Source organism: Haliaeetus albicilla, chromosome 28 (assembly GCF_947461875.1).
Source record: "Haliaeetus albicilla chromosome 28, bHalAlb1.1, whole genome shotgun sequence".
NCBI classification, from domain to species: Eukaryota; Metazoa; Chordata; class Aves; order Accipitriformes; family Accipitridae; genus Haliaeetus; species Haliaeetus albicilla.
The window spans coordinates 14,104,579-14,117,723 of NC_091510.1; the positions used below are offsets into that span (position 1 = coordinate 14,104,579).

Genomic DNA, 13,145 nt, shown 5'->3' on the forward strand with positions numbered 1-13,145 from the left:
ACAAACAAAGGAAAGCTACACAAATAATCTGTTCCTCTGCCCCTGTCAAATGCCAGTTCTCTTCAAAGCAAACAAATACCTGTAGCATATTAGCTTTGTTAACAGCTACACATCAGCTTTGAGCAGGATTTTCAAAGCAGCTGAGGAAGTTAAAAGAATAAATCCGATTTGCTTTCAATAGTGCTTGAGATCCTAATTGCCTCCAGTGATTCCCAAATTGTCATCCTCATGTACTGATTTTTTTTTCCTTCCGAACTGCTGCAGTTTCTTATTCTGATAAAGCTGTGAAGGATTGACTCTTGAAATCCTTATTCAGGCAAATGCTGCTATGGCAAACAGAACTTTTGACTGTATCAGGAGTTTATGATTTGGTTTGAATAAAATTCTACCTCTGTAAAAACTGCTGAATTTTTCCCAATGAAATAAATTTTCTCAAATGGAAGGTTTCTAGCAATTACCTGACAAATTTCTTTTCTGAAATATCACATCACTTAGCTTGCAAAGATTGAAAAATCACTTTTCATTCCAAAAGAATCTTTTCCTCCCTTTGAATGTGGTTTCATTCACACCACCTAATATCCTTGTTTGGACCAACTGCTACATATATAAAAGGATTCTATGTGGGTAAAACTGAAGTAGTACACGCTGCCTTCAAAATGAGGCATACTCGATGGCACATTGTAAACTAAATCATTTTTGGCAGGCCTAAATCTCCTTAGGCCACCAAGAGCTACAGCTGGCCAACTTAAGAGTAGATGGAGTGGGAAGCTCTTCATACTTCTTTCCCACTTACATATTTTTTCAGCAGAGCTTTGTATACTCTTACAGTAGCATCTGGCTTGGCTTGATGCTGCCTAGGAGGTTGGTGTTCTTGATAATAATACAGTTTCTTGAACTTTACATAGGCAAAGATACCCTCTAGTATAAATATTATGAGATGTGGCCTGCTAATAATTTTAGTAACCATATGTACTGTCTTATTACTCCAAATAATACAGGGTTTTGTCATATTTTTCATAATTTATCTTATAGTAATTACGTTGCAAAGAACAAGATATGAAATACAAACTGCATTTTAAATTACATGGTGTTCTTTCTATAATAATGTTTTTTTCCCCCTGGCTCTCAAGAAAAGGAAAAGGCAATTTACCCCCAGTTTTGTGTGATCACAAAAAGTTCACTAAGATTTTTAGACTTGAAATCAGAACTTTTGAGACAATTAAAGAAACTATTAACCAAACCAATTTTTACCTTTGATATTGTACAGAGACATCTACTTGATGAGCAAGTTGTTTTTAGAATGCCATTAATGTTTTCCAACCTTTGTGTTTAGGATATTTTCTATATGAAAAAACAAAGATTTAATGATGTTCATATGTATCTTCACTTCAATTGAATTGTTCAAAATGAGCTGATCAAAATATGTAATTTACTTGATCAAAACTTCACTGGTTAATTAGTTCCCTGGAGCATTTAGGAAATCAGAAATATATCAAACAACACACAGTTTACTTACAGCACTTTAAGACTGAAAAGGCCAGCAAATGCTCCCTTAGGAATGTATGTCAAGCCATTTCCTGCAAGACGTCTGCAAAGTTTGAAAAAGGAAAAGAGTGAATACTTTTTCTCTTCATGTGGAATTAATTTGGTTGTTAAAAAGTGCAACACAGCTATGTTTGAGTGACTGATGCCAGAGGCAGTAGTTTAATAGCCTTGTTTTGTCATTAATACACTTTTAAAAGCAAAAAAACCTGAGAAGCCATTAACTGTACAGTTGATTTACTGACAGCTGGACTGCAGAGACAAAATGCAATTTCATTGCAAATCGAGCTTATGGTTTAGAATGCACACTGAATTCTTCATATTGTTCTTTTTAAGGATTACAGCAATCTCAGCAACTAAAATACAGATATACTGACAACAATTAGCATCACTGGATTTACAGGCATGCACTTTTGGAATTGTGCACGTATGATGTCTGTGAACATTTAACTCATTTGCACTAATATCAAAATATATCCACATAGTAATGGCCACAGTTCATTTTAAAATAACTACACATAAAACTGCCATACTGGTGGAATCATAATTTTTCCTGTGAGCAGATGTGTAATAGGTTGGCATAAAGTGTATTTGCTAAAATTTGTAGGGCTTTTTTCCCTACTTCTATTACGTATTCCTTCTCAGAACGCCTGAAAGTATTTTACAGACCTATGTAAGTACAACAAATACCTCTGTAAAGCATGTTAACTCTGACAAAAAAAGACCGCATTCTGTAAGGTTTATGCCTAGGAAAGATCTCATGCATTTAATGTGAAATAATGGTATTTCCACGTTCCCCATCAGTGCATCTCCACAGCATCTCGCATTTAGCCTCCCGACATCTCAGGTCGGCATGAATGTGCTATGATACCTGTACCCTACCTGGAAAACTGACTGGCAGGGGTCAGATTCCTCGTCAAGTTACTTTGTGTCAGTAGAGCCATAGTGTCTGCTCTTAGCTGGCAACAAATGCAGGTTGATATGATGATGTAACCCTCTTCTATTTGCAGACCAAGTTAAGCCAAGTGCAATTGATATTTCCCATCAGCTAAGATAGTGCACACCAAAATTGCAGACAGTTACCACAGACCAGCTGATGTGATAACAGAGTTGACATTTGATTTGGCCTCTGGCCCCTTAGGAAAGACCACAGGACTAGATCCAGAAAATGCCTTAGGTACCAAGCTGGCAGAGAGGAACCTACAGCACTGAAGTAGGCACCAGGGTTGCCAGTACTGTTCATGGCAAAGGCCGGGTGCTTATGACTGCAGTCCCAAAGATCCAGCACTGACTGGCCCTTCAACGCAGTCTTCCTTTGGAGTTTAGTTGCCTCAAGCTAACTACAGGGTCCTGAGCACACCTTCTCCTTAGACACCTCTTTCATGCAGAAAATAAAAATATAAATTGGGCCATAAAGAAAGAAAACATGATTCTAGATCCCAGCTCCAAAGACTTTTCAGGCATTTCCAGTTTGTGGAAAAGGCTCTTCCCTCTACACACACACCTGCTGAACAATGTGACCTGTAACTCCAAGCAAGTGGCTCTTCCTCTCTCTGTTTAATGAATTTAATTGTGCTCTGCAGAGGCACTCAGCTTCAGACAGAGCTGCTGAGCTTGTGTCTCCCTTTGGAGTACACCGGAGTTTGTCGTTCAGACATCTGAGAATTGGGCACGTGCACCTGAGTACCTGGAGGCAGATGAGTGAACCAAACCTGGGTCACTCTTGCTCCAAGGTGAAGCACTCACAGGCCGAGTCTATTTTTTTTCCAGATGTGTGAGTGGCTTCTCCAGCTTCAGCTTTCATTCTGAATGAAAATGGCAATGACTTTTGGGTTGTTGCTGGATCAAGCAGATGTGTGCTAGGTCAGGCACACCAGACTGGGTCTCTGAAAGTAAATGCCATTTGTGGATCACTGACTAGTAGAGGCTCAGGACCTATCTAATGCTGATCTCAGTTTATGACATGATTTTTTGGAAAGAATTCACCCCCACAGCACCCTTTTGATCTGTTATTTTAATGACATGACTGGACATGAGTCTCAACATGAGTCTGGCATGAACCAGAAAGTGAGGCGTCTGCAAAACTTTACTGGAAAAAAAGTAGGTACAGATATTGAGGTTTTCACTTAGAGCTGTAGATTACTGCTTTGAGTGTCACATGGAAAGCTTGATAAAGAGCAGAGAACTGAACTAAACCCACACGTCTAAAGACTTAAGCTGGTGCTCTTTCAGGCCACCATCCCTTCTTTAAGTGTGGCTGTGCTGCGGCAATTTTCGTAACTGTCGCAATGCAAACTGCTAAACACACTACATGTTCATACCGCCTGTTTGAACTGGAATACTCTTCATAAAATGGGCCAGCTGAGAAAATCAGACCTGTTTAAAAGCTCCTGGAGAAGGCTTTGGCAATTACCAAGCACGCTCCTCCCTGCTGCAAATGCAGGACTGGCAATTTAATTGGGACACTATGCAGCTTTAAAGTCTTGTTTCAATGTGTAATACTCACTTTCCCCAGCTTCAGAGCATCATCATGGCTTTCTGTGGTAAGACTTAATGTTTGGCATTTTTTGAAAATGTACTATCATAATTTTAAGACATTTTTATGGCAGCTGTAATGTATATCTAATATATTTAGAAAGAAATACCTAAGGACAGAGAGACACCTATACATGTACATGCTACACGTTTTTTCCCTGTTTCCTTTTGTGGCCAGGTCTTCTGTCAAACTGGCTTCAGGAGAAGATTTGCCAGCTTAAACAGCTGTCATTCTGACTGTAAGTTCCATCTAGCCACCCACAATATACCACCCTAAGAGCCTGACCCCTACGCATGGCCCCAGCTCCAACACCTTTTAGAGGAATATCCAAAGCTGACAGACGGTAAGTTGTAAGCGAGGGATGCTGAGCCATGTTCCTGAGCTGTTCTGAGTGATAGTTACCTGCACTACTAAAGTGAGATGTAATTTTTTCCTCTTTTGTTTTGTTTCAGATTCCAACCCTTGTTTTATATTCTGCTTCTTTTCCTTCTAGATCACAACTTCTCAATTATTAAATATGTCTTGTACAAACACTTTAGACAGATGAAACCACATGTTAATTTTCTTTTTGGTAGAGACAGCTTCTGCATTTACTCCTTATGAGTTTTTCAAACCTCAGGTCATTCTTGAAGTTCTGCTTTGAATATTTTTGAGTTTGGAGAGAGCGCTCACTAATTTTGCAGACAGTGATTAGTACTATCTTATATAATACTCCTCTGCTTATGCAGCAGCAGATCATGCTCATCATGTATAGCCTTACAGATTTCAGTAGAGGGCTACATCAAATATATCACAAATGCCAAAATACATGTATGCCTGTCTAGTTCTCTCACGAAGCAAACTGACCATGTCAGAAAAGGTAGACATCTGGCAACAACTATTTTCTATGTAATGATGTTGTCTGACATTCAGTTACCATATTAAATTCTCTCTCATGATGCCCTTTTCATGACTTTCTGTGGAACTGACTTCAGGCAAACCACCTATCTATTCCCAAGACACTCCATGGCACCCTTCTGAACACTGGCACAACAGTAGCATCTTCCCAGCTGTGGTAGGTGTGTGGTTGGAATTCCTCAGCATTGTGGTATTTGGTAAAAATCAGCAAAACCGATTCATTTGGATCATTGTCTAATTCTTCCAATATTCTGGGATGAAAGTTAGCACATCAGTTCTTTAAGGCCTGCTGCAAAGCTCACTAAGTTTGGCTTATTTGTTCCTGACCATTTTTAATACCTTCCTTGCAGCTTTTTCCTGCTATTACTGTGTTTCTATGCTCAGTCTTGGCATAAGGGAAAATTAATCCCCTTGTTGACACTACAGTATCTATGAAGTATCTATCAGGGTTTACTCTTCTCCACCTCAGGGATTTTGTTTTCCATTACCCTAAATTATTTGAGGGAAGCTGCCCAGTATTGTACTGAACTTTGGATGGACTTTGGGTAGTGATTTTACTCTGGATGGGTAAATATTGCTTTCCCTGAACAGATGAGGATGGACATACTATCTGTCTCTATAGTTCAGCATTTAGTTAATGATTTCTGAGAGCCGGAATGAACTAGCTTGTTTATAGCACTTACACAACCAAATGGCTGGCTTCTATTGTTTGAATGACTTCGAATTTGAATTTTTAAAAGTTATTTATTTCCAGCATTTCTGACATTATTTTAGGAATATCTCATAAAGTACATTCAGACTCAAATGTATCACATCTCTTTAATGAAAAAGTAATCAAAAGTACACAGCATTTCTGATTTTGGACCATACTTTTGGAGCTATATTATTTTAGAACTAGATTATACCTACACTGCTTCATATAATCTTGCAAATTAATGGAGGCTGGAAAAGTTTATGGGGAAGTGTTACCACATGCTATCCTCAGTACCTGCTACTTGCCACTGTTGGAGTCAAAATACTACAATACTTTTGGCTTAAGCATAGACTAAGTTTTTATACTACTGCATGTTTCTTTCTAAAAGATGTAAAATAAATAAGCTTAGAGAAAAGCATGTTGCCTCCATTCTTTTAAATGGCAGCATTTTATAAAATATCTTTCAATGCAGTTCAGCCCAGCTGGCAATCTCTGCTCACTGTTGGAATAGCTGCAGTGCTGCAGGTCAGGTTCATGGCCTATGGCTGGATCTAAGAAAAGGTGTGTCTGGGTTCTCCTTTGAGTGTTCCCCATCTGTTTACCCCTTTGGTGTATTCTGACCTCTCCTGCAGTGTCATAGTTCTGAGAAACGGTGGTCACCAAGTCAGCAGAACATTCCCAAAGTCAACACAACTAATGAGACACCCACAGAAAGCTCTGAAAATGATTAGAACCTTTTTGTTTTCTTTCGATTGTTGCTCATGTCTGAAAAGAAAAACTTCATTCCTCAGCAAGAAGCAAATAAACACGAAGTTGTGACTGAGCACAGTCAACTATTTTCTTTATGTTTCTAGTACAATAATTTTTCTTCGCCACCTCAAAACTGCTTTGTATGTGCATGTTTTCTGCATCAGGACAAGCCATGCCTGGGTCCGAGTGTCTCCTCATTACTTGCTGGGGTGGAAGGTGAACTTGAAACACTGAAAAGTCTTCTCTCTACAGCTAACAAACTGTGGCATTTAACAAAGAAAGCACCTCTCCACTTACTGTGGAAAGAAGCCGTGGCAAATCTAACCCGGCTATTCCTCATTGTCTGCAGCAGACAGTGACAGTATGATATGGGTGGTGACCGCTTTTCTTCTTTGCTTGAGTAAGATCTAGTGCAGCAAATGCTGAACAAGCACCTCTAAAGTGTATTTCAAAATCTAGCAGTATCAAACCTATAGGAAGGACTTGAAAGGAAGATAATAGTCTCCTTTGGAAAAAAGCATAACGTTTCCATTAATTCATATTCATGTTGTGTTCTAACAGGAATAGCACAATGGAATTTTTTGGAACAAGTTACTGATCAAATCTTGCAAGGTGCTGAAATGTAGGAGAATAGATGGCACTCTGGATCTTGGGGTGGCTCAACATATGACAGGAATAAGCAGTGTGAAAGGAGATAAGCTCCACTATTAAGAAGTGAAAATCCAGTGAAATCTGTCATAATTCTATTTCAGAACAGATACAGTTAAGTAGAACTTCATTACACTCAAATTTATGATAAATATATTGGACTCTTATTATTATGCCAGTAAACTATAATAACAATACCAGACTGACTCAATGTTTCTAGACTAGTGCCAGTGCATGCCCTCTAATACAGATTAGATTACATATTGTTGCACAACTTGCGTTGCATTATATTTTATCACTCCACATATACTGCAATATCCTATGCAGAATGTAATTGTGAATGCAATCTGAAATCATCCTTCAGCTGTGCAAAGATACTGAGGGATTTCTACAATAATAATTCTGTGAACTACTATCTTGCCTTGATGTCCCTTTGACTTTGCATTTTACTTCTGTTCACTAACTGGATTGCTGATTTTATTTAAAGAATGAGCAAAGACTGCACATGCTAAGAGAATGCTATCCTGAACTTGGTGTTATATATATATATATGTATGTATGTATGTTTAAAGATGAGTAGGTTAACATCAATAATGTCACAACTCAGTTTTATATTTGCCTGTTTTCTTGGAAAACAGACATTTCATTCCTCATTTGCTACATTATATACCATGACTAACAAACTCTCCAGACAGAAAATTGAAAAGAAATAATATAGAAGAACCTAGAGACTGATGAAAAAAGTCTTTGCTTTTGTGAATATAAATTGAAAGTACAGAAGGCCTGAGCCAGTGAAAAACCCCAGCAGTTGGGACAGTTCTGCTGCTATGTGGTACTAACCTTCCTGAATTTGGTGCTAAACCACTAGCATGCCATGTAGAAAATTCCATTAAAATTCATGTAACCGTGAATTGTCTTTTATACCTTGGGTACAGATAAGAAATTCTCTTTTGTAATTTGAAACTTCTTTCTTAAAAGCCTGATCCGCCTCTCTAACTGCCATAATTGCTCTGAATAACTGATAAAGATCCGTGGTGAAATCTTAGTCTCATTGATGTCTGTGCAAAAATTTGTGTTGACACAAGTAGAAATAGGACTCTCATTTGCATCCTCCCTTAGTATCGTATTTGCCAGCAATTTACTCTTCTCTGAGGAGTTGTACCAGTAGCATCAGTACCAATCCTAAAACTATTACCTGCATTTCTAATAAAGGAAATGGCTGTTTGTGGAAGAACAACGTGGAAGTATAACAGGAAAACATAAATGTTCAAATCTTTTTCTAAAACAGCTTGTTCTGGATATAAAAAATTGCCTCTGTTCAAGGAAGAATTACCAATCTTGAATCTTTTGCTTCAATTTTGTTTCCTGTCAAACTTAATCAAAGATACACAAGCACACAGCTACACATATATTTAGTCCAACTATGTAAATATATAACCAGTATATATAATTTATATATTTCTATGATGATATTTTTCTTCAGCTTACATATACATCCATAAATAGGTAACAGGAAATGTTCTTGCTTCTTACATCAAAAAAGCTTTGACAATACGGATACTCATCAAGCACTTACCCAAAGTCAACTAAAATTTCAAGGTGAGAGTTTAATTTGATGTTTATTAGTGATTATTCTTGGGCCAATGCAATAGAAATGTATGAATTAACAGATGATTAATTACTGTGTTAATTATTAGTTAATTAATGGATGATATCAACATATATATTTCAAAATGTTTTTGAGGAATTACTTTGTTAGACTAGGAATTTAAATGTTACTCTGTATTTTAATTACCTTTTTATATTTCAATCTGTCATGTTAATTAAAACTGTAATCATTATAGTAATATAAAAAGAAATGTGCGTCAAATGATATATTAAAAAATCTGATGCTCAGAGAGATCAAAGAAGAAAATGTAAAGATATTCTCCTTTCTTTAAAAAAGGGGAGGGGAGTGTGCAACTTGTAATTGTGCTGTATATTATATTTATTGCTACTTACAGTTTAGTTGGAAATTCAAATATAACACAATCTGCTCTTGCTTTAGGGCCTAATTGGCTTTTAAAATGCATGTGCCAAATTCTCATAGGGTGTAAATTGGAATAACTCCAACTGACCTCAAGCACTTGGAATGAAATCAGTGTGTATTTGATCTTGAGCTGGCTTTGATAAAACAGATCATAGATTTTTGTCAGTTAAGGATACGGTCTAAAATGTACTATTTCTTTCTCCACTTACAAAAGGCAGAGACTCTTTATGCACCTGGCATGAATGCTAAAGACAACTGATCTTTCCCTTCATGAAGCTGTCCGTGGCCAGTGCTGAGAACAAGCTGTTTTGCTCTCAGCGCTGCAGAAGGCAGCGTCCTTCTACAGGGCTCCAGGAGGGCCCTTCTGCTGAACAGGCAGCCAGGTACCTGCCTTCTGATCGCAGCAAGGCCAGCTGTCGGGAGGTACTGCAGCATCAGCCGGGGAATCCCACGCCGATTCCCAGCAGTGGATCCCGAGGATAGAACCAGTGGGAGACGTAACTTTACTTCTGTGTTTAAAGAATGCTGTCACCAAATCACTACTCCCAGAGTAACCTTAAACTTGTTAAAATTCCTGTCTCAGTGTTTAAATGTTACAGCAAGATGCAGCAACAAATGGTGGATCATATAGATCACACTTCCTAGGCTGGGTCTTCCAAGTGCCATTTACACTTCTGATACTGGTTTTTGTTTTATCCCAGTAGAGTCAATATCACCAGAAAGGGTAAGAACTAATAGTAATAATCATTAATAACAGGAACTGGGTGAAGTGTACTGCAGTACAACACACTACAATCAAACTATCAATAAAGAAAAATGTGTTAGCTGTTTTGTCATTCCTGCGTGATAGGCAAAGGACACAAATTGTGTAGATCCAAGTTTCGAGGTTACTACTGTTTTCTGAGTAGTACAATGAAGCAACACCAAAGAATTACTGGAGAAATTACTGCTACTCCTGTTTGGAAATTCAAAAAAACAACTAAGAAAGAAGAAGTTGGTTTTACTGTGCTTGCCAACCTATTAGATATAAATGTGATAGTGGCTGAATACTTTACCCATGAACCTAAGCAAGTGGAAAATTGAACAGTGTAGGTATCAGAAGCGTTCACTGCACTGAAATCAAGCAGTCTACAAACAAGCTGAACTTCCTCCGACAAAAAAGGAAATTATTTCTGCATACTTGCTGCTGCAGTACACATGGAATGTGTAAGACTTAAATTAAAATCCTGCCTCAGGTTCTACAGATATATAGCACGTTTAATAAAGCATCGTTTCACCTTAGTTTAATTAAGTATAATTTCACTATCTGTATTGATCGCAAAACACAAAAAGCTCTTCCTATGACTTTTTTTTGATATTCTAAACTAGTTCCTAACGAATATTGCCGGATAACAAATTACAAGTTCCAGAAAGCATTTACAAGCTACAAGCCAAAAATAAACTTCAACACACACTCAGTAAGAGCAACGCAGCAGCACTGACAAGGTTTCTTGGATATCAACCTAGAACATTTATTGTTTCCTCCTGCATGCATATCTTACTCTTTTCACTTCTCTTTTATCTTCTTCCTTCCCCCATCTTCTCCCCTTCTGCCCCTTTACACCACAGATGCACAGCAGTTCCCATGTCAAGGTTGCTCCATGCAATTTGCATTAACATTTCCAGAATAATTGTCTGTCAGCACAAGCTATTCAACAAGCAATGCAAGTAGCTCTGACTTAGTAAGGCATTTGCTCTGTTGTTTCTCTTTTTTTTTGTTCCTCATCTTGTCATTCTTGATAAGACAGCAAAAAGGGCAGTTTGGAGGGTGTCAGACTGACACATCCACATGGGAGAATTCTTTGTTGTTGCTCACTTTGGTGGCATCAAAGGGACAGCAAAAAAGGCAGTGACAGCTCCAGAACATCAGGGCCATTGTTTTGTGAATGTAAAGGTTACAAGTTGTTATTCCATACAGTAGGAAACTTCTGCGTTTATGTTTGTTCTTTTCTAGGTAATCAAACTAACTGTGTATGCAAAAACTACAGGAGAAAACTACTGTAATTGCTTCCAACTGATTAACTATACAAACATCTTCTCACTGTTTTTACCAACGTACGGTTAATTTCAAAATGACCACTGCACTTCCCTCCGTCAGGACTTTGAGTGTCTCCCTGGCTGTATTAAAGCAAAGTTGGGGAGCCACAGCCCTGAGTTATCAACAAAGTCTGTCTTATGGCAACAGAATTTACAATGTGCCATGGGCCACTTGCCTGGCTGGTGCCAGGTACCTCTCACTGACAAACACCACGTATCGAACACAGTGGCATAGTCTGAACAGATCGTCTCTACATGTATGCATGTTTGAAGTGAAGAAACCAAATTCACAATTTATGTGAAGAAATCAAATTCACAACTTGCGTGTTGGATTGTGTGCAGCTCTGAAATTACCTATGGGATTGTAAGTCATTTAGCAGTGAAAGTTCTTGAAACTTTAGCTGACAGAGGTGGCGCAAGCCAATTTCCACCACGAACAGCTCCACTAAAACCTGCTGTGCAAGAACTATAAAACATATTTAAGTGACATCGGAAAGAAGCATGTGTGGACAGTTTGAGGCCAATAGATACTCTATTTTTACTTTTTTTTGTGCATGTCAGTTGCAGGTATTTCTACTTTTTTGCCTTGGAGGTTTTTAAATCTATGCAGATTAATCTTTGGGAAAGATTTTAGTTATTTAAGCATCCTGTCCAAAGATTGTGGAAGTAAATTACAAGATTCCCCCACTTTCTCCAGAAAGTTTTGGACTATGGCTGCAGCAGTTTCATGTTTTATACTAGCTTACATAATAGTGAAAAGTACAGAATCAGTTTTCAGTGCTGGCCATAATGTGCCTGCACTAGCACAAAAATAAAGACTGTACGACACCCCAAGAGTTAATGCTCTCAGTTTTCAAAGATGTAAATGACCAGAGAGCTCAGTCCCACCACTCCAAGTCAGTGGGGAAAAGAACACCTAATTCCCATTAGCAGCTTTGAAAACCTCTTTGTAGGAAGAAAGAGCAAACCGAGAGAGAAGGGAAAACAATAAATAAGAACAGATGGTAACGGATTGTGTCTGGTAATTTAGGACTTCATTTTCATGTATACAGTGGCCTCTTGACCACTTCTGCAGTGTAAAGGGATTTCCACACAAATCATGGCGAGATTCACATAATATGTCTGTTCTGTATTGTATCTGTAATTCTGCACTTCAGTATTGTAGTAAAATGAACTTTTAAAGGCACTTCTGCCTGAGTAACTGCTGTAATAATACCGTGATCAATTTGAAAAACTTTGTACATACATTTAATTCCCTTCAAGGTTATTTTAAGAAATAACATGGGTGTCAGTAAACTTTCTTGCACCTATATGTAGGTTGCTATTAATTTAAGGTGGTTTCATTGCTTGATTTTGTGAAATGGAAGCTATTTGGAACTGTTTTACTCTGTAGGTAAAATAATTGTAATAAACCAGTCCTTTGTTGCTGTTTTACTAAAACACCTATTTTAAGTTGCTGAAAAATAGCAAGATACTAAAAATCACTTGGAGTTTTCTTATCTGTGGAATGTTCCAGTGTTTAAAATTAAAATAAAAGCCTTATATATGTGCATGTGTGGGTGCGTGCTCATATATTTATGCATATGCATATGTATGTATGTGTGGAGATATATCTAGTTGGAGATATTTGTAGTTAGGTCTGATTAAAATAGTTTTAAATTATTATTGGCTTTCTTCCTCACTCTTGATAGAGACATTAATTTATAAAATGAAACAGTTTCAGGCACTGCTTTGAAGTATTCTTAATCACAAAATGATATGTCTAGACTCAGATGTAGCTGCCTCTTAAACTCTTATATAAGTGTCCCACCCTAGGTAATTCTTTACCCTCCTAAAACCCCTTTTTTTCATGCATTACTCTAACTTACTGCTCTATTAATATGGGCATTCTACACATATTGCACAATGACATACATCTAGAAATACTCCACATGAGACTGAGTCTTGGACTCAGTCATACTGATAAATATCTG

General features: G+C 37.7%; 1 protein-coding gene across 3 annotated transcripts in view; it reads right to left on the reverse strand.

Annotated features, from left to right (window-relative positions):
- The window catches only part of LGR5 (leucine rich repeat containing G protein-coupled receptor 5), a 94,770-nt gene that overhangs the window by 39,085 nt on the left and 42,540 nt on the right, over nucleotides 1-13,145 (reverse strand). For 2 of the 3 annotated variants that reach the window (XM_069773528.1, XM_069773526.1), the window contains exon 3: nucleotides 1,517-1,588. The exons of the other annotated variant lie outside the window; for it this stretch is intronic. In XM_069773528.1, the coding sequence (XP_069629629.1) occupies nucleotides 1,517-1,588 (72 nt within the window). The remainder of the gene's footprint in view (nucleotides 1-1,516; nucleotides 1,589-13,145) is intronic. 3 annotated transcript variants of the gene reach the window in all.